The 25515-nt window shown below is 43.9% G+C and overlaps 2 protein-coding genes across 6 annotated transcripts in view; one reads left to right on the plus strand and one right to left on the minus strand.

Annotated features, from left to right (window-relative positions):
* Positions 1 to 1523: 1523 nt before the first annotated feature.
* REC114 (REC114 meiotic recombination protein) lies at positions 1524 to 15939 on the plus strand. The gene is made up of 6 exons (XM_015872619.2): positions 1524 to 1743; positions 2413 to 2502; positions 10008 to 10091; positions 13193 to 13384; positions 14495 to 14635; positions 15676 to 15939. The coding sequence occupies exons 1-6, from the start codon at positions 1561 to 1563 to the stop codon at positions 15937 to 15939; spliced, it is 954 nt and encodes a 317-aa protein (XP_015728105.2). The 5' UTR covers positions 1524 to 1560.
* NPTN (neuroplastin) overlaps positions 15645 to 25515 on the minus strand; it is a 44723-nt gene continuing 34852 nt past the window's right edge. For 2 of the 5 annotated variants that reach the window (XM_015872614.2, XM_015872618.1), the window contains exons 6-8: positions 18064 to 18085; positions 17529 to 17602; positions 15645 to 17117 (exon numbers count right to left, since the gene is read on the minus strand). In XM_015872614.2, coding sequence (XP_015728100.1) covers positions 17542 to 17602; positions 18064 to 18085 — 83 coding nt within the window. In that variant the 3' untranslated portion in view covers positions 15645 to 17117; positions 17529 to 17541. The remainder of the gene's footprint in view (positions 17118 to 17528; positions 17603 to 18063; positions 18086 to 25515) is intronic. The other 3 variants (XM_015872617.2, XM_015872616.2, XM_015872615.2) reach the window with 3 other exon arrangements.

Below are 25515 nucleotides of genomic sequence, written 5' to 3' on the forward strand. Positions count from 1 at the left end.
TATTGCTGTTATTACTGCCGTTAGTATTACAAAGTAGTACTGAGGAGGAAGGGAACACTCTTCTATTCCTCTCTCTGCTTCTGTCTCTCCAGAACTAAGAGCTTTCAATGGTCAACAAGTTGAAGTCCCTGCACCCTGAATGTTTGCTTTATCACACAGCACGTGTCCATGCGGCCTAAGGCCACATAAAGAACAAGCTGCAAAATGAAACTACATTCATGAATAACAAAGGTATGTCTTAAAAAGAGAGAAAATTACAACACCAAGGCTTACTTCTGAGGTGAACAGACACAGCTATTCTGGCAATGTGTTCCATTTAATGAAGCTTAATGATGACTCATTAGCCATGCCTTGTCTTGGCCGATCTTGCAGTGCTGGCAGTAGGCAATACCCAGACCTAAGACTGATGCTATTAGCATAGCACCCTCAGACATACACATATAGTTTAACAGTGGTGAAAAGGCATCCCTACATTGGTACAGGTCAGCATGGATTCCAACAGCTTTCAGGCTCCTTCATGCCCCACAGCGACCCTGCCTGGCTACAGCATATATTTTCACTGTCAATGAGCCAAGATGTCAGCTATAAATGAGCTATAAATACATAAGTGCAGCCCTGCCACCAGTCACTGTACCATCATTCTTCCCCTCAATAAGGTGTAACATCAGGTAGCTGTGGAGCAACCTGTAACAGGTAAAATGAACCTGAAACAGGTAAAATGAACAACAACAGCCAACTGAAAAAGATGAGCTGCCCTCTGATATTTAGCACAGATCGCACCTCAGTGCCACAGAAGCACTGTGTTAATCCTGCAAACCAAAGACAGCACCGCACTGAGCCAAGGGCTGAAAAAGGTACCCTAAAGCTTAGGAAAACCATCATGAGGTGTTGAGGATATACTTCACCTGAAGGAAGATGGGTGTTGATACTGTGGTCGGCTTCCACACAGAATCACAGAATGACCCGGGCTGGAAGGGACCTCAAGGATGACGTAGTTCCAACCCCCTGCCTGGCAGGGCCACCAAACATACACCTTTACTAGATCAGGTTGCCCAGGGTGACGTTGCATTGAGCTCAGGGGGCCACAGCCGCCATGTCCACACCACACAGCAGCCCCACAGCCCACAAAATGGCGGCTGTGCACGGGGCTCAGGCTATGCTGCTCTCCCTCAGCACAACCAGAAAGTTCCACGGCGTTACACAAGCATGGGTACAACTGCAATCCGGTGCATTGCATGACGGCAATCCAGTTATTGGGACATAGGCAACAGCCTCCCTTCCAAAACCTGGTGCCCTCCAAGGGAAGGCGGCAGCATCGCAAGGCAGCGCCATGACACTGAGGAGCACCAGCACCACGGCTCGTTCCCGCCCGCCGTGTAGAGACCTGCACGAGCCCGAGCACGCTGCCGGATTGGCTCTCGTTTCTGTGCTGCGCGCTGATTGGTGGAGGAGAACCACCGCGCGCTTTTTCTTCCCTCCTATTGGCTCCTGCTTCCCGCCCAGCTTTGGACTCACTGCCCGCCACTCCTCTCCCTGTCGTCTGTCAGTGTCTCCTCACACATGGCGGCCTGCAGGGCTGGTTCGCGCTGCAGTTCGCAGGTGGATGGAGCCTCCGAGCAGCCGAGCGGGGCGGGCAGCTCCTCCCTCCTCGCCAGCGCCACGACGTGGCCCCTGAAGCGCTACGGCCGCTTCCTGTCCCCGACGGACAAGGAGGACGGGGAGCGAAGCGATCGCTCCTGGCAGGTGACGGTGTGGGGGAGGCCGCCCCTGTGTGTGAGGACGGGCTGGGTGTCCGCGCTGCTGTCCTGAGTCCTGAGGGGTTTGGAGGGTGGTTGTGCATAAAACGGCCACAGCGGGGGCACAGCGGGCACCTACAGTGAGCCCTAAGGCACAGAGCCACCCTCGTGTGCTGCCCTGTTACATCTCAGTGCTTCCACCCATGCCCCTCTGTGTTGTACTGGGGGTTGGAAAGGACCACTGTACACTATTCAGTCCAACCCCTGCTAAAGCAGATTCCCTGCAGTGTGTTACATTGGAGTGTGCCCAGGTGGATTTTGAACATATCCAGATGACGGACACCTCCTCCACACCTCCCCTCTGGGCAGCCTGTGCTCTGTCACACAAAGAATATTATATGAAACTTCTATGTTCAAGTCCATGCCCACTGCCCCTTGTCCTGCCATTGCACACTACCACAAAGAGCTTGGCCCCATCCACTTGTCTCCCACACTTTAAGTATTGTTAAGCACTGATCAGACCCCCCTCCAGCCTCCTCCAAACTCAGCAGTCCCAGGTCTCTCAGCTTTTCCCCTGACTGCTGGCAACAGATTCGGAAACCTTTCGTTTTGCACTCAGAAGCATCTTATTCTGCACTTAAAAGGCTGTGTCTTTACTTTGTCAATCTTTCTAAAGGTTTTTGAATCAAATGAGGAGTCTGGTCATCTTATCCTTACCATTGTTGTTTCTGGCCATTTCTTTATTTCCCAAGGAAGAACAGTACTGGTAAGTGCTAAATGCTATCACTTCTTTTTGTCCAGTGTAATCCTTCAGCCTAAGAAAAACAATATACTCTTAAGAAAGGGATAAAAATACAACTTTTTGGAAGATTTGCCATCTGCTCCAGCTAGTTTCTTGCCAGCCACCTGTTAGTATTCTGGTGCTGATAATTTGATTTATCACATAGCATGTTTTTGTTTGGTTGCTTTTGATGTTGAGTAGCCTAACATCCCTCTTACATCCTTGGGAGGCAAAATAACAACATCAGATTGTGTCAATCAATTCTGTGCTTCAGTAGGACTGTTCACTAACAGTGAAGATACCATTGAACAACTCACCTTGAAGGAATTGGTTTGATGCTGAGATTACTCCATTCCCCGCAGCAGAGAAGCCTGTCCTGGAAGGTGGTATCCACTTTGTGGTGCAGAACATCAGTACTCAGTGATGACAGCAAACATATAGGAATATACATATACATAAATAGCAAATAAATAGGAATTGGCTGTTAAAAATACTAGAAGGTCATGATGAGCCAACAGAAAATGCTGTACTACTAAATATATGTATTTTTAAATAGAACGTGTAAGTGAGTATGTATAAGGTTAGAACTTAGTTTTTGCTGTGCCTCTTAAGAAGTCTTATACTTAAAGAATAAAAGCACGGAGGGAGTGTCCCATGTAGATATTCCAGATTTCAAGATTCAGTTTAAAATGTCAAGGTATCCTTTACTTTTGGGTGTGTTAAGTGTATGAAATAGGTGATGAATGAGATAACAAGGAGGTGTCTGGATGCCCTTTGGGCCAGACACGGCGTTTGGTTTACACAGTTAAGAAAGACACATTGAATGTTTTTGGATAAGGTAAAAATGAAAGATATTTCAGCATATTTTGAGTGTTGATGTTGTGTGGAGTCAGTAGTTGGACTCAGTGGTCCTTATGGGTCCCTTTCAACTCAGGATATTCTAGGATTCAGTGAATAAGGAGTAATTGAATGTATAGATGGTTAATACAGAGGCAACTGAAGTAAGAAGAGCTGTAGCACTTTGAAGACTACACCTGGCAAAGACAGTGTACAAAATTGGTAATGTATGCATTTAAAAACCTTTCCTCAGTGCCATGCAGGACTAATGTGCTGTGATAAAATTCTTGTGCTTAGGACAATCCCAATCCACAGGCATCCTGTCAGTCTGTGAAGACCAGACTATGGAATCTATTCAGTAAAGCAGTGACTATCGTCAACCAGCACAGGCAGCAATGCTGTGGGCCAGAAGCTGATAACAGCATTGCTATCACAGTATGTGTGAGCATTACCAAATCTCTGAACAGTTTTATTCAGGTAGCACACAGGGACACTAGAAATTCAGGGTCATTTCAGTATCACTCAAGCTGGAACTGCACAGGCTGCTGGTGAGATTACACAAAGATCTTGTTGAGATGCAGTGTAACAAGAAAATTGCCACGTTCTGCGGTCTCTGTTGTTGCTGTAGAAATAAGCAGACTGTAGAAGTGGTTAATCTCACTGGTGCTATCTCCCTGTAGGCTCCAGCTCCCAGCTGTTGTCAGAAACCTGCCACAACATTTAAACAGGCTTTGCATGGCTAAATACATAGATCTCCTCTGAATCTGTCACAGACCACATCTTCTCACTGGGGGTCCATTATAATGGACATTTTGTCACACAGGACAATATGAAATTCACAAGTTTTGCTCCAGAGGGAACATATCAAGTTTGATAGAGTTCTGCAATTGTGGGAAGTACGCAGCTGAGATTTTTAAGGTGTGTGTTCATTTCTACTTACTCCCATGGGCTGCTGAGTATTTCCTTTTCAAGGACAAGGTGTTCAGCAACACATACATGCTGCCTTGCTTGCACTGAAATTCCCTCTGATGGAAATTACAGAATTGTTTGAGTTGGAAGGCACCAATAAAGGTCCAGTCCAACCTCCTGCAATGCACAGGGACACCCACAGCACATCAGGTGCTTAGAGCCCCCCAGCCTGACCCTGGGGTCTGCAGGGATGGGGCACCACTGCCTCTCTGGGCAACCTGTGCCAATGTCTCCTCTCTTTTATTTTGAAGCAATTTCCCTTTGTGCTTAAAGAACTGTTTCATGCTATGTAGTAACGACATCCTTTAAAAATTGTTGATACCAAGTCTTCTGATCCATCTTCTAATCCCTGCTTTTCAGACCTTCTGATGTACTACAGGTTCCTGGTTTTGAGGTAACCAGACAATGGTTATTGTAGCTCTATGTCTTTATATCTGTAAGGCCTCTAGTGGTAATCCAAGAATGAACGGAATCTTTTAAATTCAAGAATTCATTATACAGTGAATGTTCCCAATTTATTTGTTTAATCTAATCACAGCAGTAAATGAAACCTTGTCCAACTCCAAGAGACTCAACACGAACCTAAGTAACAGGTTAAAAAAGAACCATAGGATATCCTGAGTTGGAAGGGACCCATAAAGATCATCGAGCCCAAGTCCTGGCTCTACACAGAGCCACCCAAAAACCAGATTACCTGTCTGAGACTTGTCCACATGCTTCTTATTCTGCAGCAGCTTGGAGCTGTGCCCACTGCCCTGGGGAGCTCGTTCCAGTGCCCAACTATCCCCTGGTGAAGAACCTGATCCTGACAGCCAGCTTCCTTCCTCCCTTGGGTTCTGTCACTGGTCACCAGAGAGAGGAGATTAGTACCTGCCTCTCCAGTCCCCCTTGTGAGGGAGCTGTAGTCCACAAAGAGGTCACCCTTCAATCCAGTTTTAATCAATCATTTATGACAAAAGTGATCAATATTTTAAAATGGACAATACCGTAGTATGATACATTCTCACCTCTTCTAGTGTAAAATTGGAACATACAAAAATCGGTGCGATAATGGATTCATGCTGGTTTGTTTTGTACCTTCTGTTTTCTTTAAGAAAAGTCAGAGTACATCTGTTCTTCAGTGGCGTGTTTTATAAAAGCCAAAATGAACCTTTTTAGCAGCCAGCGAGTTCTTGGTTATGTTAGTGAGACTGTGGGTGGATCCTTTTAAAAGTCTAGGAAAAATAGAATCACTTTCATACTGAAAAGTGTTGATTTCAGGCTTTGTCTTTCATATAGAAATGCTCTTTTGTCATTCTTCTGCAGTAAATGTCAGCGTTCATTGGACTCGGTGCTGATCAGGTCCATTTATGGAAAACTTTCAGTACATCTCCATTTGCAGGAAACTGAGGTGAAAAACAGTTCACAAATGGAAATGTGTACTTCAGCAATGGCTGAATTAAGCTCATCCATTTGGAGAAGAACACTCAGGAGTTCCTGACTTTACATCAACATATCTTCCTCTTAAATGTTTATCCTTGTGTTCTTGCAGTCCTTACTGCTTTCTTAAAGCAGGAGTGTTAAAAAATTTTATCTTTAAAAAAAAAAAAGCAGCTATTTGGAGCCAGGTGACACCGATCTGTCTGTAAGAAGAACGTTTCTAAAGCAGTTACAAAATGTTCACGTATAACAGCTTTAATACGTACAGCAGTCTTACAGGTGCTGTTGTTTTGACATCATAACTTCAGTACCTGAAAACGCTCTGGAACTGCTGATCAAAGCAAGTCCAAGCTGCTGGCAAAAGTGATTGTGTGCAAGTCCAGCTTTTCCATCAGTTGCCCAAAGAAACTGAATTATTTACTGGAATGAGAAGACTTTCAAGGAATGGGAATGTTTTCAAGGCTGTTTTAAATATTCTGTAATGACACATCCAGAAATGACTACCTGTGATCAACCAGATGGGATGTAGAGGAGGGTAAATGAAACTTTGCAGCCTGGAAGATAAAAATCCATTGTGCCTAATGTATATCAAAGCGGGGGGTTGTTCGTGATTTTCAGTATTTCATTCAGAATTAAATCTCATAACATATTTATAGGAGCTGTTTTTGCAGTGTTGCCTAACAGATGGTGTATCTTAGGGTAGGAAAATCTCATTCCTGCACACTGTAGGCAATGGAATTTTAACAGGAATACCTCCGCAGCCTCTCCAGCAGTTTCTGGCCATGCTCTGAGGACACACTGTGTTCAGCGTATGCTGCACAGTTGTATACTTTATTTCCTGTCCTTCCTTCAAATCACACATCGTGAACATTTTACTTCAGTGCTTTATTGGATGCAATTAATTCCAGCGCTAGAATTATTAGTACCCTACAAATGAAACAAATTGAAACTGTGACAAGGGCTTATTTAATAGGATAAAATGAATCCAGAGTAATTGATTTGCGACCTGATCTTTGGAACTGTATGTTAAGTGTCCTTAGAGCCTTCCTGGTCTCCTCCTGACTTCCAGTAAGTGAACAGTTCACAGGTTGCAGTAGCTTCTAACCTCATGAATTAGGCAAGTGTTCAGCAGCCATTCTGATGTTCTTTGGAGTGCCTGAAACTGAGGTACCAAACTTAAATGTCAGCTTATTTCAACATATCCTGTTGACATGTTCATTTTGGATAAGCTGAATGTCTTTGTACATTAGTTTCCCCGTTTATACTTGCTATAATGATGCATTCCTGTTGTACAGTGATGACTAGCAGTGATAATTAATTTCAAGGGGTTCTGATCTGTACTATTCTTTTGGCCTTTATTCTACTAAGCAAATTCACCTGTAGTTAGAGTTTAAGATAAAGTGTTGCTTTAACAAGGTATATATTTTTTTTCAAGTTCTAACTTGGAAATGTATCCAGGTTTGTCCTGAGTTAGGGTTTTAGTTTCGTTGTTTGCTCCTTCAGGGGCATGTATGCGTCTATGGGAGCTCTTGGTAGAAAGTGAATGCCTGGCAGTGAGTGCTCCTGCACCCAGTGCTTTGGCAAAGGACATTCGTCACTTACTGAGTCCCCTGTGCACGGTTATCTCAGGTGTGTGCTGGTATTTGGTTAACAGCAGCATTCAAAATCTGGCTTCTAAGAGACTGGGGGTGAAGAAATTGCACGCAGAGAGATAACAGAGCTTAACATCCTTTTATTCCTCCTTAGCTTGCAGTCTGTCTGCTACGACTTTTTGGCCTTTTCCCCTTTCCACTTCCTATTCAGTATTCTGAAGATGTGGCTGATGCTTACAGCAGGTAAGATCTGTGTTACACACAGCCTGCAAAGCACAGGGCTTCTGCTATGTGTGGAGTTACCCAGGGACACTGTGGCAGTATTTAGATCACAGAGACAGATGCAGAAGTAAGGAAGGCATCTTCAGATTCTGCAACTCTACTTAGTCTGAATAGACTCTAGTGAGTCTTAATAACAGGGGCTTGAATTGAGTTACGTTTGGAGTTTAATATTCACACCTTCTGGATTTAGGTTGGAATTCAGATGGTCATTAAAGAAATTTCATTTCATTTCATGGTCATTAACGAAAAAAATAAAGCAGTTTTCTAGCCGTGCTCACATGTTGCTCAGCACTCAGGGGTTTCTAGATGACAGAATAGTGCTAACAAGAAGCAATACCTTGCACCACAGAACAAGGGCCTCGTTATCCAGCAACTTCATGAATGCTGAAATGTCAAATCAGAACAGAAGTCTTTCCCAGTTAATGACAGGACTATTTGGATGTCAATCTGCACCAGCATTATTGGCTTCTCCGCCTCTTGGGTGATGTGGTCACGTTTCATCCTGTTCCCAAAATGCCTGGGAAATGTCTTGCTTTGTTTTTTTGCTGTCATTTATTTTTTCTCAGGATCCACCCTCAGAGGGGCTTCGATTTTTGTCACAGATGCATGAAATTGTTTTCCTTTATGCAGCGTTCATACAAGCATGACCCCGGAGAATGACATTAAGGAGTATATGCACAACTGAAAACTAAACATCAAACTTAGAAAATTACTGCCACTTCTATCTTCAGACTGCAAACACTGAAGTCTTTTGTTCCTGCCCAATTTTACCTCGCCTTTCTGTCTCAGTTCCCAATTAATCTCCTGCTGCCATCTGTCTTTGCTCGCACCAATGCTGCTCAGCTGTGCTCCACTCTGAATGCAAAGCAGGTATTGGTGTTGCCTGCCCGCTGCTTTGTTCTGCGCATGCGCAGGATGGCATCATGGAGCTGCTGGTAGTACTTGTTTCTCTGTGCACACATCAACAGTGGATTTAAAGCTGATCCAGTTACCAGCATAAGGGATTTAATGGTGGAGCCCAATCTGAGTAGTTGTGTGCAACTGAGTTTAGCCAGAACAGCCCCTCTTCTTGTGCTGTTAGCTTGCCTGCACCAAATCAGCTCTGTTGTACTGCTCAAGTCACGCACTGAATTTTCCTATTTGTTTCAACTATTTTTAGGCTTTTTCCTGCTTGGCAATATACAGTCACCCAGATGTGCAAGAGGAAAGGAAGCTCTTTCTGTTTTGTCCTTCATTTAGTTAATTAAACTTGAAGAAAATTCAATTGCAGTTAATTAAATTTGGAGTTGAATAATTAGGTACACATAAATAATGCTAAATGCTGTTTATTTTTCCAGCTTGCTTTACCTCAGAAACAGGGCATATAAACAAAGGACAACCTGGGAAACATCAGTGAAGTAATTGGTAGGAAAGTTAAACATGAGCTGCTTTTTATGATCTCTATGAAAATGGTGATTATTTTAAGGAGAAAACATTTGTTCTACGTATGTCTTACGGAGAAAGGAAAAATGCTATAAAAATAGGCTTACTATGGGAACAGCTACATGTAAACAAACAGACCGTGTGCATCTCAAGCAGTAAGTGGCTGAAATGGACAGACTAAGTGGGAGCAGCTGGGAGCTGAAGCAAGTGGCCTAGTGAAAGGGTAGTATCAGAACTGCTTCTCCAATGGCACTGGGGGACGGGGCAGTGGGTAGGACACAGCCCTGCTCCAACTCACATTCTTTCCTGGGTGGTTTGGTTGTCCAGGACTCAGCCCAGCTGCTTAACCAGAGCGAGCAGCTCCGAACGGACCAATATGTTTAGAGAATGTAGATATCCCCTTCGGTGTGAAACATACTCAACTTTTACAGCTTGAAATGAGGGAAATAAGTCCTTGTGCTGCTGAGCGGTCTGCCGCATTTGTAGAGAAGGGCAGTGAATGGAACTGGAGTATAAAAATACCAAGTTATCCAAGCTGCTGCTTGTTTACCTGGATCCCATCTGAAGAAATGCCTGCCTGGCCCTCGGGTAAATGCACGCTGTCCCATTAGTCGGGGTTGCCTGCCCTCTGCTGCCTTCTCCAGCAACTTCACGGGCTTTGGGAGGAGAGTTGGAAGCTCTGCTTTGGCTGGGCTCATTGTGCATCTCAAGGTCACTTTCATAACGTGCACGCTAAATATATATGGAAATTAGAATGTGCCATGACAGTTGTTACTGGAGCTACCGATTCCAATTTAATTCAGTGTGGTAAAAATTACTTATTGACACTTGTTTGATAGATACAAAAATGTCTGTACTGAGACGACAGTCATCTTCATTAGGGTTTGCATTATATCGCATCGTTTGAGCGTGTACTTTGGAGCACAGTGAGTTTGCTGTGCAAGTAGTTTGTGCTCTGCTTTGTTTCAGGAGGGCTTCTCATTAATTGATTCCCAGAAGTGGTTAAGGATTGCAAGACGAGCAGACTGCCTGCTGCTTCATGCTCAGTCAAAGGTAGGGAGTTACAATGCACTATTTCTAATTGCTATCAGTTCTGGCTGGCTGATGTTTCTTAATACTAGATAAATTAAACCAGGAACTATGAGATCACATAAACTGTGTGGATAAATTAAAGGTGCCGGTGTTTTTTTCTTTGCTCTTCTTTGTTGTTTTACTTTAGGTATGAAACAAACCTGGATCAAATTAAGTTCAGGTCTTTTGTACCCGCTGTTCCACGAGGCTTTCAGCCTCAGAGTTAGCTGCTAGGACAGCTAGGCTAGTATTTCTTTTGGAATCCATCTCCCAACCTGAACATGTTTCAGCCCAAACAACTGCATCCAGTTTAACTCTCTTTACCTGGTGAGGGAATTCACTGTTAGGTTAGAAACAGGAGTTTTGGAAAGAGATAAGCTTGGTGGCTGCTAGAGACCACTACGAACTCTTTGAATCATTCACAGAACTATGAAGGCATGAAAACAAGTGCTCCAAGTTGTTCTGGCATTCCCCCCCTGACAGGAACTCCTGTAAGAGGTTCACAGCAGGTTATTGTAATTGCACACAGCAATATCCAGGATAGATGAAAACTGTAAGAAGTCCTTTTCTCTTTGCATCTTTTACCTGGTATCTTCTCTGACAGATGCACAGCTATTTTTTTACACAGGTTACAAACCAAACAGTATTGTTTGCAGAGGGGGATGCCTTGCTAACTGCAAGCTAAGGGCTCTCCCTGTTTCAGAATGAGCCTAGACAAGCAGTGGCACTAAGAAATACAAAAATAGGTACCTTCAGCTGTTTTGAATTCATGGGTTATGTTTGCCTGAACCCAAAACACTTTTGCTGTCTGGTTTTTCTCAGATTATTGTTATGAAATGTACAGTACCAAAGAAGACTGTTGAGCTGTTGCAGAATAATTAGCTCTGATGAATCAGAAGATGATCAGTTTCCTTCACAGCGAACAGAACCGCCTCCTCAGCGCAGCACTAAGGGACTCTGCTGCATCTCACAAGAAACAAAGCCAACAACACTGTGATTCCGGGGCTCCAACAAATATCCAAGGGAAAGCTTTCAGGAAACAAGGAATATTAATGTTGTCTTCAATGAATGCACTGCGTCTGAATGTTTACTTGCCATAAATTCTCATGACTTAAAGTGGACTTAATGGTATTGCAATGGTCCTGTCATACAGTTTCTCTAGTTTGTACCCTAAATTAGAGCTGAAACAAACCCATAAGTGCTGTCAGTGTATGCAGATTCTGTGCTATTGTTCAAAAAAGTGTTAAAAAAAACAAGTAACACAAATACAGGAGGGAAGCCACGCTGTGCAGAGGGTTGTCTCAGCCCTGGAAAACCTAAAGAAGGACAAGAATTGTACAAGAGGAAGCAGAAGGCATTTAAACAGTGAAAGCAAGCAGTGTTTTCAAACACCTCCTCCTATATTTGAGGGCACAAAACAACTACAGGACACATGCAGATTAGCATTGCATTATGATTTCTGTCTCACCCTGAGCTCCTCTCTTTCAGCCTGACTTCATTAGTCATTTGTAGTTATTAGTACTAAGTTTTCAGTGATGCTTGCTGGTTTCTTACAAGTACTTGTTCAGTAGGGCTCTCAGCTGGCCGACAGCATTCCTAAACTTTGAGAAACTTAACATACTTATATTCAAGATAAGCAAAGGATTTACCTTTCAGATGTACTGCTGGGAACCTCGTTCCATGGAATACATGCATATTCACATACGTATGTAATTATGAAGCCGTATCTATCAGGTGCATGCTAGCATCTTTCCATGAAGGGAAAAAAAACAAGTTCACAAAGTCTTCTGTTCATAACCTGGGGGCTGTAGAGGCAACTAACAATGGTCTTCTTTTAAAGCCTTCAAAAAGAATTCAAATTTAGAAGCAAGTTACCGTTTTCTCATGTTAATGAGAACTGACCTTCCTGGCGTATATCCATCCACAGGTCAGTTCTCAGTTACCTTTTCTTGACTCAGATGACTCCTTCATTAATGGGAGGAAATGAAACTTGAAATCTGAAGAAAGCTGAGGGCTCACATGAACTGCAGCAGTCGCTCTTTTCCTGCTACCTAAAATGTATTTTATATTTGCAATTTCAAGACCAAACTAAGTCCAAGAAATACAACCTACAAACAAGAGCATTCGGTATCTATCAGCCTTACAGCTGAATGTGATCAGGACAGTTACTGTGCCCAACAGGCTCTTCATGCATTTTAAACAATACTATTGTTCAGTACCACAACTTACACCGGGGTCAGTTTTGCCCAGCTGCTTTGTTTTTAGTACTTGGTGCCATTCTCTACTAAACAGGAAGACTGTGTGTGTGTGCGTCTGCCATTTTGTGTGGAGGACAGTGCACCAAGCCACTCTGAACGTCAGTCAGCATCACTGTTAGAGCACAGGCTAAGGCTGTTCCTCAGCACGAGAGTTTAAAGGGAATGATTTCAGGGAGCTGATTACAGAGTAGCCTTCCATTGGTGCAGTACTTATGCTGAAGCATTTCACTGTTTTTCACTCCTTATCTGCATTAACTTGGTTCAAAGAACAGCACTCAGCCGTAACGCTGCACTGAATTTATGCTTAGCTGCGCATGGGTTCGCTGGGTGGGTGAGGCTGGGTCTGATGCTCATGGTGACATAAATCCTAAATCCATTTGGTAGTTCCCAGAACTCTTAGCTCAGATGCCAGATGACCTGTGCTTGCTTTAGAGTCGTCTCATTTTCTTTTACCAGTAACTGGTCAGAACTGGTGCACCCTTAAAAGATACTATTTCCAGCAACAATAAGACCTTAAACCTTGCTGCAAACACAGCAATGCACATTCTCTTGGACAGACCTTTAATTAGTTGACAGGTGACCCTGTTTGCTTGCCATTTTCTCTATTTTTGCTGGCTTTCAGACTGGGGATTATATTCTCGTTCAGCTGCTGAGATAATAAAGATACAGCAAGGAAAACTTGTTTCTTTGTCTTTAAGATGGAGCAGTGATCCAAGAATTAATCAGCTTCTATCTAACTATATCTAATAGAGGTTTTAATTAAATCAAAATACGTTGAGTGGATGGATGAGCAGTTAAATTAATTTCTCCCTGATTTTTCAGCAGAACGAATGCCGCATGTTCCGGGTTCAGTTTGGTGGGGATTCAGAAGAGCAGACGCTGGAGCACTGCTGCAGCTGCGTCCAGAAACTCACAGAGTATGTGCCAGTTCACGAGGCTGATGAACTAAGCCAGAACCTCTGTTACAGTCACAGCCAAGTTGAGGATACCGAACAAAATACATCAGCTCTACATGTAGTAAGTACAGCCGTTCTGGGAGGCAGTGACAGAAGCTGGCTATCATATTCCTGCTTAAGAAGCCTGAAAAAAGGTTAACAGAACAGTGCTTAAACATGGCTTTTATCTTGCCAAGTTGGGAACCACCTTGCAGCTTTCCAGCTGAATTGTGCTGCTTATAGAAACAGTCAGAGCCATTTAAGTAACTGTGACTTAAATGCTCTTTTTTTTGTATTTACCCACTCCTTTGCAGTTTTATTAACTGTAAATACAGTCATCACATCCGTTTTAGCTAACCTGACACATTTAGAAGTGATTTCAGGGTAGGAAAATGATGTTTCTCCTCCCCACAGCAAAGATTTAAGGTAACAGAGGCAGATAGTGCTTCTGAGGATGCCTAATTCTTAAATACACACTCCTGGGTATTCAGAGGATCTCAACACCAGCTCTGAAAAGCACTGCTGTAGCTAACTCAGCCAGGAAACCTCTCAGCTGTGTGATGATATATCAACAGTAATGGGAACAGCAAAGTTTTCAGCTTCATCATTTTCAAGAAAATACAGGAAAAATCCTATTGCTGGACAGTGGAAACAATATTTGGTAGAGAAAACTGGAGGAGGGCTGTTGAATATACTGCTGATTTCTCTGTGCTTTAGATTTCACTCATTTCCTGATGAGTTAAAATAACAGAAGGAAGTATTTAATGGCAGAATACTGTTGAACACCAGTAGTCATGCTAACAGCATCGCTCCAGAAGTGACTGAAAACCTCACTCCTAAGATGAACTGCCACCCCAAACCATCTTTTCAGTGGTGTAACCCCTGGGAGGTGACAGAGGATGCTCCTGGGGAGCGTTCACGTGTTTATTTAAAGTTAGTTCCAGCAAGTAGTTTACAAGTTGCCTTGCCTTAGATATGACAGTTTGGTTCCAGGCCCGTTGTTCCCCATCTTTCATTTTTAAAGACTTTAACAGATATGCTTTCAGGTTCCATAAAAAGAGATGCCTTTTTACTGCTCAAGGTAGCTGAGCACACTCATCCCTTAGTTTCTCTAAATGAAACTGCTTCCCTTCCTGCACGCGCTCACACTCTTCTTGGTAACAAACCCGTATTTGCATTTGATGTTTTCTAGGCAGATGAGCCTCTGCCAGATTCCTTCACAAACTTTGGAGAAAGAAGATCCACAATGCAGCTAGCACAGGTAACAAGGAAAGATCAAATAGTTTGGGTCCTGCAAGTGAAACTCAGGTGCAGAGAAAGCTGTTTCGTGCTATAAACACCTGCAAGTGTCTTCATTGAACAGCAGGATGCCATCAGGGCTACTATCTGTACCAACAAAACTAAAACCCGCCATTCTTCAGTCCTGTGTAAGGTGGGTGCATTATCCCCGCTTCTGAGCACAGCTTTCTGCCCATGAGGCTTTCATTTGCCACGTGCTGTAATCCATTTCTCCCTTGAGTCACTAGAAAACTCCCTCCCACAAGGCTCCTCGATACGGTTTTACACATCATCCACTACTTGCCCTTGTACACTTTTTATTCAGCTTAACACAACTGTGCTGTGAGCTGAGATCTCCCATGCCCTGGAATTGGAAAGTTCATTCAGGGCTAAGCTTCTTTCCGCAGTTCAGCTTTGGAGACACCCATCCCACTGCTGCTCTAGAACACTCTGGAGCTGCATTTCCCCATTTCCGCCACCCCCAGAAGGTGGCAGGAGCTTCAATCTCAGGTATTCTCTCCAGCAGTGTTTTTTAGAAGCATTTTCAGAGACAACAACATGAGCCAGGACAACAAACAGCAGGACTTCTGTGTGAATCACTACCATTACTAAAAGTAGGAGGGGTCCTTTTCAGTGCACGCAGACACAGCTGTATTCTACACGTCAGCACAGTCTGCCTGCCCTTGCTCGCTCAATGTTCAAGCAATGCAAGCTGGAGGAGCCAACAGCAGTCCTGAGCTGCCCACAGGAGGAGGCCCACAGGAGGATGCCCCATTGCTGAAGCCACACTGGGCATCCAAAGCCCATTAACCCAACGGCAGACCCCTCCATAACACAGTGACCACTCACCTCCAGCTGCATCTACACACCTCATGGCACTGCACACACACCCTTTGCACAGGATCCTTTTCTCTTGCACAGAATGCACTGACTGGGAACCACATTACCCAGGAAACTGACATTTCTGAGGTAACTCCTGCACTGGCAGCTCTGCTGGAATTGAAGTTAGATATGAGAGAGGCATTCCATATGTAAGTCATACAGGACTGAAAGTATTCAAGCGGTGTAATAACAAGGCAGATGCATCTTTATTAAATGCCGAAGGAAAAACCTGACGTAGCTGCATCGTTACAAAACCCACGTGGCGCTACCTTGTCTGTACGAGATCAGTGCAACAGCTGTGTTGTTCCTTTGCAGTCTGTGCTAAGTCACGAGTTGGAGCTGCCCCTGGTGTACCGGCATTCAGCGTGGAGCGCACGAGACCTGGGACCCTTCATCCGCTTATGCCTGATGGACCAGCACTTCCCAGCCTTTGTGGAGGACGTGGAGAAGGAACTGAAAAAGCTGACGGAAGGCTGAGCCGCGTGCAACGCCGCTCCAAGGTACGCAGCGTAGCTGACATGCCATTAAATATGTGGAAGTCTCACACGTTTTTGTCAGTGTTTTATTTTTAAAAACAGGTGAATCCACTTTTTTTGTTTTGTTTTGTTTTATACATCATTGCACTTCAACAAATACACAGAACACAAGTTCATGCATCTACAGTTACGCACATCATGAGAACCCTGTTAGGTCTATTTCTACAATCTTTAAATCATGAGAAGTTACAGTGTCAAACTGAAGATAACTAGTTGCATAGAATATCACCATGCCGTAACGTTTCAGTTAAACAAACAAAAAAAAACTTATAAAAGTTTGCCTGAATTGAATGTACAAGAATATGTTGAACACATCAGTGCAAAAGGATTCGAGAATTTACATGAGTTAACAAAAAAAAAAAAAAATCACTTAAAAAGCAATCATATATATATATTTATAAACTGAAGTTTTGTTTTCGTTTCAACTGCATTTCACCACCACCTTGTCCAACTGTTCCGGCTTCTGAAGGCTGACCGCAGGACACCCGAGTTTCTCTATATAGGTTAAGCCCTTAAGATATATTTCAACTTAGAATTCCTTCTCTATGCACCAGAACAGCATCACCCCTCTCATCTACCAGACGTACAGTAAGGAATGAACATCAGCAGCTTCAAAATGAAACACGATTATACTGGATTTTGGTTTTTCTCCTCCCCCCAAATATAAATATATACTGTATATATTTGTCAGTCTCGCCGTACTTTACAAAAAATATCACTAGATGGCAGCAGTGCGTTTTTGAGCTTTGCCAATTTAACAGCTACGGTAAGTAAAAAATGGCGCATGCGTGATCCAATTTACTACTTCTAATGTTTAAATATAGTAAGGAGGGGAAAAAAATAAAATAAGCAACATTCACAGCACATCAAGCCCAAAATAGTTTACACCTTCTACACTGAAGCGGTATTAAAGTTTATCTGACTAGGTCATCCTTGCAGGAGAGGCTAAATAAGGCATGCTTTAGACAGTCATATTTTGTTGCTCACTTGAAAAGGAAGGAAAAAAAAAAAGAAAAAGAAAAAAGAAAAATCAGACAGAACTGGAGTTCTAGAACCAAGAGTTCCAACCCTTAAATTTAGCAGGTCATATTGCCATCAGTCTCTCAGAAACTTAAAGCTCTAAAAAAGAAATGAGAAAAGGTGCTAGTCAATGCCTGACAGCATTTCCAACATCGCATGCCACAACAGTACGTCAACAAAGCGCTTAACATCCAACGCGGTCTTAAACGGAGATGGAGGCTTTCCGACCAATGTTAGCTCCCAGACTTTAAGGAGGAATTAGGGGAGTTCTTTTTTATTAGCGATGGTAGCGATTACGTAGAGCTAGGAAGCTAGGAATCATTACATTGCCTACGTATCTCATCTTCGATACCCCCCAGCGCTCTGAAGCATGCCAGGAAGGCACACGCCATCCTCTGAGCAGCCGTAACTTTAGCACATGGAACCAGTTAAGTTTACACATCCAAACCATGACAGAAAAAGGAGGACTTTAGTCTGCGCGTTTCTGAGATGTGTGCAAGTCATACTTACATGATAAGCATTTTTAATTTGTGTTTCTCTGGCGTAAGTTTTTATCTTTATGATTGTTTGTAGAATTGGTTTTCCTGGGGAAAGAAAGCACAAAAGGATAAAAGATTGACCAACACCGACCAAAGCGTAGGAAGGTTTGTACATAGTCAGTTACACAGCATTCCATTCGTCCCTCACCCCAACTCCTTCAAACAATATTTGCTTTGTTGAGTAAGAACCTGGCAGACTGCAGCTCTCTTTACTGCATGGCTACCTGACAACAAACCCAGCAGCCACCAACCCCAAGTACCAGCGATCCAAGCCCAACTTAGGTGGGTTTTTTTGTGCCTTTTGGCCAAAACACAGGGCAGAGATCAACACAGAGGCTTCAAGGAATGCTTTTTTGTGTTTTATATTATTGCTTTTACTCAGCGATACAATACGGGGCACACTGATCCATATTAGAGCATCAACATCACACAGAACATGTCTCTTAGAGCACTGCAAACCTGCAGATTAAACCTAGCAATGATTTTTCCCCTTAAAGCACACTTACATTGGCCCAGCTGGTTCATCATCTGCAGCAAGAGTTCAGGTGCAATCCAGGGGAACACAAAGGAAGAAAAGAAGAGAGAGAGTCAGTGTCTGTACGGCATGCCAGCTAAACTGCAAACAGCAAACCAATCTATCTACAGCATTAAAGGCCATTCCGCTCGGTAGTGCAAAGATTCATGGAGTTATTTTCAGGATTTGAGTTTTAATGGCAGGTATGTCGCTTCAATGGTTTTAGTTAACACTTTGAATGCTGGTCATGAAGAACTGCAACTGTAGCGGACAGATTGTTGCAACATGGTCAGACTCATCCTGTCCCCAAGTTCCAGTGGTTCAATCTTATAAAAATAGATGAGAAGACAAACCAACGTTTCAGTTGTAAAATCCTGCTGTTTGTTTTCTGGGATTCATTTTTTAAGCCATCCTTCAACTGCAGGCGGTTCGTTATCGGCATACACACAACAGGGTATATATGCCATATGCTCATCTCCCACCATGGATGATACAGCCTATTCCCATTTTTCTCAAAATCTAATTGGAGCAGACCGGGTTAGGAGGAGATTGAAGGTTTGGAACTCGATTCCAATATCCTGCATTCAGCCCTGGGATAGCAGTCTGAAGGGTGCGCAGCTCCCACTGCCAGGACAAACCCCGGTGCTGCAACACCTCCAGACACAGGCTTCAGCTAGAGGAGACTGACAGCCTTGTTCTGCCTGAGCCTCCTGGTCAGAGGCCAAAGGAAAACGCTCTCTTTTAAGAATTGGACAAACAAAACGTCTGCCAATGTTTGGCATTAGCTCTTTCGTGGCCAATTGAACATTCTTCAAATTAAAGGAGACCTTATCTTTTCCCCAGTCTGCAGTACAGAAGACAGAAGTGCATTTAAACAGCAGTACAAAGTAAATCCAGAGAGTCAGGGTAACGCTCCTGTAGAAGTATATTTTGGGGCACCAATTCACCACCTGCTGTTTTAGCATCCCACAGTCACCTCCTGCTGGGGGGATTTTTCACTGAAGCCTTTAGAAACTCTCAGCAGGATTCCACAAGGGGCTTGGTGCACATGAAGCAGTTATGGAAGTTACGGTCTGAACAGTGTGGGCATCCGCATGAGCACACGCCAGGAGTAATGTCTGTCAAGCGGGACATTACTCCACCTGTACCTTCAAGGCAACGGATAGGCAAAGCCACCGCTAGCACGGACAGTGACCAGAACGAAAAAATATTTCAACAAAAATAAGGAACTAACCACAAACCAAGAGCTTTACAGCCAAAAAGAACATACTAGCGACACACCAGTGTCCACAGAGGTCCATTACCAGCAACAGTACACTATCGGACAAGATACAGTGAGAACTAGGACTAGTAAGGACAACCAGACATCAATGTGCTGTTGTATATACAGTGGAGATATACAGAGACACATCAGGTACTGGAACACAAAGCACAGCGGAGTGAATCTAGAGGCTCCTTCCACCAGCATCTTTTGATTCACAAAAGATTTCAATCAGGCTGGTGCAGGGAGCCTGGCACGGACAGCAAGCCCTTCGCCCCCAGCCCACGCTGTAGCACTACTGCTGCCTGTCCGTCTTCAGACCCTCCACTACTGCTGCCTGTCCGTCTTCAGACCCTCAGCTCAGCTTTCTACAAGCCTAAGTGATATCTTTGAGAGTTTGTTTCGCTGAACTTCAGCGACAGCAAGCTGCACTGTTAGGATACATGTCTTCTTTTGCTATGAAATAACCATTTGATCTTCTTGGTGAGGATATTTAGATGTGCATTTCTGATGGCGTGTTAAAAAAAAAATCGTAATTCACATCTGTAACGGCTGCCAGCAAAGAGTTTCCCTGACAAAGACCCAACAAAACGCCTATCAGGATACTTATGGTTACGTATAAGGCCACCACATGCCCCATTCCCTTCTATCACCTACATGGGACCGAGGAAAACTTGTTTATGTGTTAGTTACAACCCCAGTCATTCATATCACTGCTGAAAAAGCATCCCCAGTACAGTACAGACAGAGGTCGAAACCTAAGCGAAATCAGGGGGCAACAGAACAACAGGAAGAAGAAGTACAAAATCAGGTTAAATAAAATAGATTAAAAACAGCAAACTGAAATCCAAATTAGTTGTGAATGTGAATGAAGAAGTCGTAAGAAAAAGTGTTAACATCATGACTTGTGCATTGTGTAGACTGAAGCGGAGATTAAACAAACTCCAAAGCATGCAGATCTCTCACTTACCACCATTTTTTAAGGGTATGATGCAATTGAAGGGGGAAAAAAAAAAAAAGAAGTCATAGTAACCGACAAATATCAATATAACTCAAAAACCTTTATGCCAGAAGAGCTGCCCTAGAGCCCGATGTCACTAACCCAGTCGCATTTAAAACCCTTGGCCATTGAGAACATGCCTCCAATGTGCTGCTTCATTCCATCCCGCAGCTGCAGGGCTCCTGAAATGCTGCCAGGTGAAACAGTCATTTCACAGCTGACTAAATGAAGCCTCCTTCATTCGTCAGGAATTGGTTTTTCACTTGGGGAGGGGATCTACAGAGTCCAACAGATCACTGTTTACATAATAAAGCTTAAGGTAGGTATAGCGATTATCTGCTTAGCGTTGCCCTGAAATAGCAGATTTCTGAACTGGAAGAATTGCTACTATCTTTAGCACATGGTGTACGGAGCGTAACCAACTCTTCCAGGCAAGATCTCTGGACGTTACAGCTCTACAATGATCTACAAACAGATCAGCTGTAGCCCCCTCTTGTACTGAGTGCCTGGAACACAACCCGCAGGCTGGGAAGCGGCCATACATTGTGCGGGGCCACCCTTCACAACACTCCTCACTATGGCACAAGACCAGGACCCACCTTGCCAACCACGAGCTGCAGCATTACTGAAGCACAGAGCCATGGTCAATTCCTGCTCGAGCGCAGGTAAGGAGGAGCCAGCATCTGCCATATGACTTCTTACAGTACGACATCCACAGCTTGCAAAGCAATTTGTCAGAACTACTACAGAAGTTGCTGTGAAGTCTTATATTTTAACCAGCTAAAGATTTTGCTTTCCAGGAAGAGGAAACTGGGCCATGCTTTGACAACTTTTTAAGGACATTTGTAAGAATTTGGATGGGTCTGTCCAAATTAAAATGAAGCCCTGAACATCAGGCTTGGATTAACAGGCTTCCCTTTTCCTTCATTAATTACAGGAGTGCTGGAAGGAAGCCATAAGACATGGGGAACAGGGGAACCCCCATCCTGCTCCATAGAATAAACCAATAAAGGTTTAGCAGTTGCTCTGAGATGGAATGAAGCAGAAGGCAAAGACGACTCTCTGGCCAAGGTCACTTACATCAAACCCGAGGACTTCTGCTCCTATACCAGCACTAACAAATCAGTACCAAGGCCCGTGGAAGCCACGTTCTCTGATAACTGCTACGATACAACAGTGCTTGCTTTTAGGTATGGTTTATAGCCGCAGCTTCACAGTGTGCCTGATCATTTTCTCCCTTGGTGAACTTTAAGTGTGGGAGAGAAAAGTGCGGGTAACAGGCAAAAACAAAAATTAACTTCTTACAAGGTAAACTGTGTCAGTGAAAACATTTTGTTCTTTCAGTTACTTACAGTAATAGCAGGAACAGGGAAAGTCAAGGAAAAAAAAATGAGTATTAGAAAGAATGTGGGGATGTGGATGGAACTCCTGCACAGCCAGAGCAGAAATGTATTTATGGAAAGTCTTTGCATCAAGCTGGCAAATGTGAAGGGAGAAATGGAAAAGCATGTATTGCAACCCAGGTACCTTATGGCTTTGGACTAAGGAGTATGCAGAGTATGGATTTTCAAGTAAAAACTGTTTACATTCCTGCAGGGGAATGTAGCCAAGGAGTTTTTACTTTCTACTTACCCCAGAACACACCCTTTACAACAGCATCTTTGCTAACTGTAGGCTAATTTGATCCAACCACAAGAAAAAGCACTTTCTTTAAGCAAGTTTGATGCACTACAGGGAGGTCACAGTGGCCGATCACTACATCTATCATCTATAAGAAGCTTACGCTATACCACAGAGGAAGAAAAAGCTATTTACTCCCTTTGATTCCCAAAGGAAGTCCAAGCAACTTGCAAGCTGAGCAAAATGCATCAGCAGTCCCCTGCTGGGACGATCCCCACTGTGCATGGTCCCATGTGCATGCAGTGAATGCCAGCACCTCTGGCCTCGGCATGCCACGGTCATGCAGCTCTCAGCACAAAAAGCCCCTGGAAGCTGCGTGTCACCCACCCCCCCAACGGTACCAAACCTAGCTGCTCTCCAGAAACGGCACATGGTCTGTGTCGCTTTGCCTTGCACAAAGCAGGTCAAAACCCTCATTCAGAAGTGAGGCAGAAATTCAAGCACAGTTTCCCATCTGTTCCTCCTTGCAGCACATAATTTGAATGCGAGATGCTGACTGCAGCCACCCCTCCTCCCACGAGGACAGAAAAGCCCCCCATCCGCAGGCACGTGGGCACAGAGCTGCCCTGGGTGCCCACTACTGCCACCTCTGCACCGCACAGATCTTTTCCTGCCATACAGCAGCATCCAAGGAAACAGACATCTGAATTATGTGAAGGAGGAAATATCAGCAAAAGAGCTACTGAGCAGCCCTGTTCTGTGGCATAAAAAGCAATTAAACCAAACAGAAGAAGCAAGGGTCATGCAAAAACTGCAGTCAGGAAATGCCAAAGTTAAAGGACTGTCCTCCTGGAGCATGGCAGTGCTTATGATGGCCACAGCTCCTGCATGGCTCTGAAACCTGAGCAGCCTCATGGTGCAGTTGAGCTGTAAGTTGAGAAGTGCCTCAGGTGTCACCAGGCGCCCAGCACCATACCCACCTGAGGCAGGTATGCATGGTATACAGGTAACTTTGAGTCTGTGGAACACAGTGATGAAGGAATTAATTCCGTTGAATTCTATTTGGGCTGGATGGGTATAATTCCCAAGAGCTCTGGAAAGCACCCCAGGCATCTTCTGGGACAGAGAGAATGTTATTCTCCAAGCAGCCTCACCCCCACCAAGAACTAGGTGCTTCTGCTCAGCATCAGTTATCCTAAGCCTTTTGGGGCACAGCATCCAGACTTGTTTTAATTTTCCCTTATTTAGAGGAATGTGCTGGTTTTCATCACTGCTTTTCTCCAAAACTGTAACCTCTTAACACATTAAGAGTACTATGAATAAGTCACTGCTGCAGAAGGAAGAGAAGGGGACCAACCAAATCAGAAGATTCTCTCAGTGAAAAGCCCAGCTGGACACAGGAGATATCCCCTTTCTGGGAAGAACTAACATTTGGAAACTGAGAGAAAGGAAAAGAGACCAGAGCAGCTGCCAAATTATATTTATGCTACGTAATGTGTCGTTCAGACAAGCACCTAATTCATACTGTGCTAGGCACCCCATCAGCTGCTCCTTGGCAGTACTGCCGCTGCTCACTACAGCACGCAGAGGCAGACGTACCGGCTTGGAAACGCCGAGTTCCAATTACAGACAGCACCACTGCATTCAAACATTAACTTTGGCATTTCATAACTATGTATTTAAAGTAAGTGACATGAGTGTTTTACTTCAGATATTCTCCAAGTGTGGAAATCAGCTGACTATCAATGATTTCTCACACAGGCAGTCATAAAAAGCCCTGACTTGTAGGGCGTTTCCCACTACAGTATCAGAGAATGCTTCAAATGCATTGAAGTGCAGGACTGCCCAAGCAAATGCAGGACTCAGGATTAGCTTTTTAATTGAGATTTTTATGCCGATTTTCTCTCTCCATCCAAGCAAACCTAACAGATAAACAGTGGCATTCAGCAATGAATTTTGTCCTTCAAGAAAGTGGGCAGAGAAAACAGATGGGTACCCCAGAGCATCATCACTCTCCAGGACTCCAGCTGAGCTGCCTTTCAAGTAACAGCCAACTGAGCAAGCAAAGTCAGTGACCTCAGTTACCTGGCCCATCATCTGGGACACCTCCATCAGAGATGATGAGCCTGGAATTCTTCAGGCATCCGGAGAGCAGCCAGACCAGCCAGGAAAACTTCAGCCCCAGAACTGAGCCCCTGAGGTAACAAACCCCCGTGCATGCTTCACCTCTTAGTGAGGCTTAATTGCCCTAACACGTTCATTGCATTGCAATCTGGTCAAGACAAAGCCAATTTTTACTGGATTAAGGCCAGTTTATGCTGCTTACAACAAGGATTTCCATATTAATTTGTAATTGTTGATGCTTTGTTTCAGTCACAGTGAAACTTATCCAAGTGTCAGTTTGAGAAACACAGGGAACTATCAACAGCTACCAAAAAATGTGTCAGGATTCTCCCCAACCATCCTGACACCAAAATCAGGGCAAAATGGCTGAGCAAGAGGAGAGATGCATGTGAGGACATTTAAATGCCTCCAAAATACACATCAAGTTTTCTGGGCTGGTTAAGTTGCTCTGAGGACAGACTGCTGGCCACAGAAACCCCCCAGCAACCACAAAGCTGTTAGTAGCAGAGGTACATGCACTACACGGTTTAAATGCTGCTGGCTACACACCTGGGAACAGTTTCAATGCATGCTCTGTAAGAAGTTAGTAAATGCCACCAAGGTGGTTAAGATCAAAAGCTACTTTCCTCTAGGTATGCACTTATTTAAGAACATTTTTATCAGCTATGGAAGTGATCCAAGCCTCAGCCAAAGAATCAATGTTTATAATTTGTAAGATTTCTTTTTCCATTCGCTAAAACGCAACTTGGGAACAGTGACGTTGTTTTTCCCAAGCTTGACAAGCAGATCAATGTTTCAGCAGCTGTTTTCATCCCAAAAGGCAAACGTCGTGCTGTGCTGTTCCTGAGCCCTTGTGCAACCCAACAGCGAGTCACTGCTGCACAAGCTACAGCACAGCTGCCTTTGGAAGCTATCTGTGGTGCTGCAGGGCTTGTCCAACCCAGGAAAAGCCCAATGACTCAGTGCTTCCCCGCACTGACTCAGCGTGTTCCCCACTGCAGCACCTGCTCCTTCTTTTGGACACGTCACGTTCCTACAGCAAGCAAGATGGCATTACCAGCTGTTTCTCACAAGGATTCCTCAGAAAGTTTTCTTGATAAACACTGTCGTAAGCAACTAGGTGTCACTTTAAAGCATTTTTGTCAGAGGTTCTTTCAAATACTCATTTTAGCTTCAAACTGCCCCGTTTTCCCCAAGGAAGACATGCAGAAGAAGCTCAAAATACAAAACAGGCTGTTTGGTACACAAAGAAGTTGCAGCTAATCACTGTTACCAAACCTAATAAGCTAATCTTAAGAAAATACAACTCAGTGGATATTAGTTGTTTTCCAGAGCATTCCTTAAATACATTATTAATTCGGTTACACGCTATAAAATAAGAGCCCCACCTCCCACCTCCCCACCCACCCCACTGAAAATGTGACTTTTTTTTGAAACAC

The sequence above is a fragment of the Coturnix japonica genome, chromosome 10 (assembly GCF_001577835.2).
Source record: "Coturnix japonica isolate 7356 chromosome 10, Coturnix japonica 2.1, whole genome shotgun sequence".
NCBI classification, from domain to species: Eukaryota; Metazoa; Chordata; class Aves; order Galliformes; family Phasianidae; genus Coturnix; species Coturnix japonica.

Coding starts and splice junctions, on each gene's coding strand:
- REC114 (XM_015872619.2), top strand. CDS start 1,561: ATGGCGGCCTGCAGGGCTGGTTCGCGCTGCAGTTCGCAGGTGGATGGA. Junction 1,744..2,412: donor GAAGCGATCGCTCCTGGCAG/GTGACGGTGTGG, acceptor ATCTTTCTAAAG/GTTTTTGAATCAAATGAGGA. Junction 13,385..14,494: donor ATACATCAGCTCTACATGTA/GTAAGTACAGCC, acceptor GATGTTTTCTAG/GCAGATGAGCCTCTGCCAGA.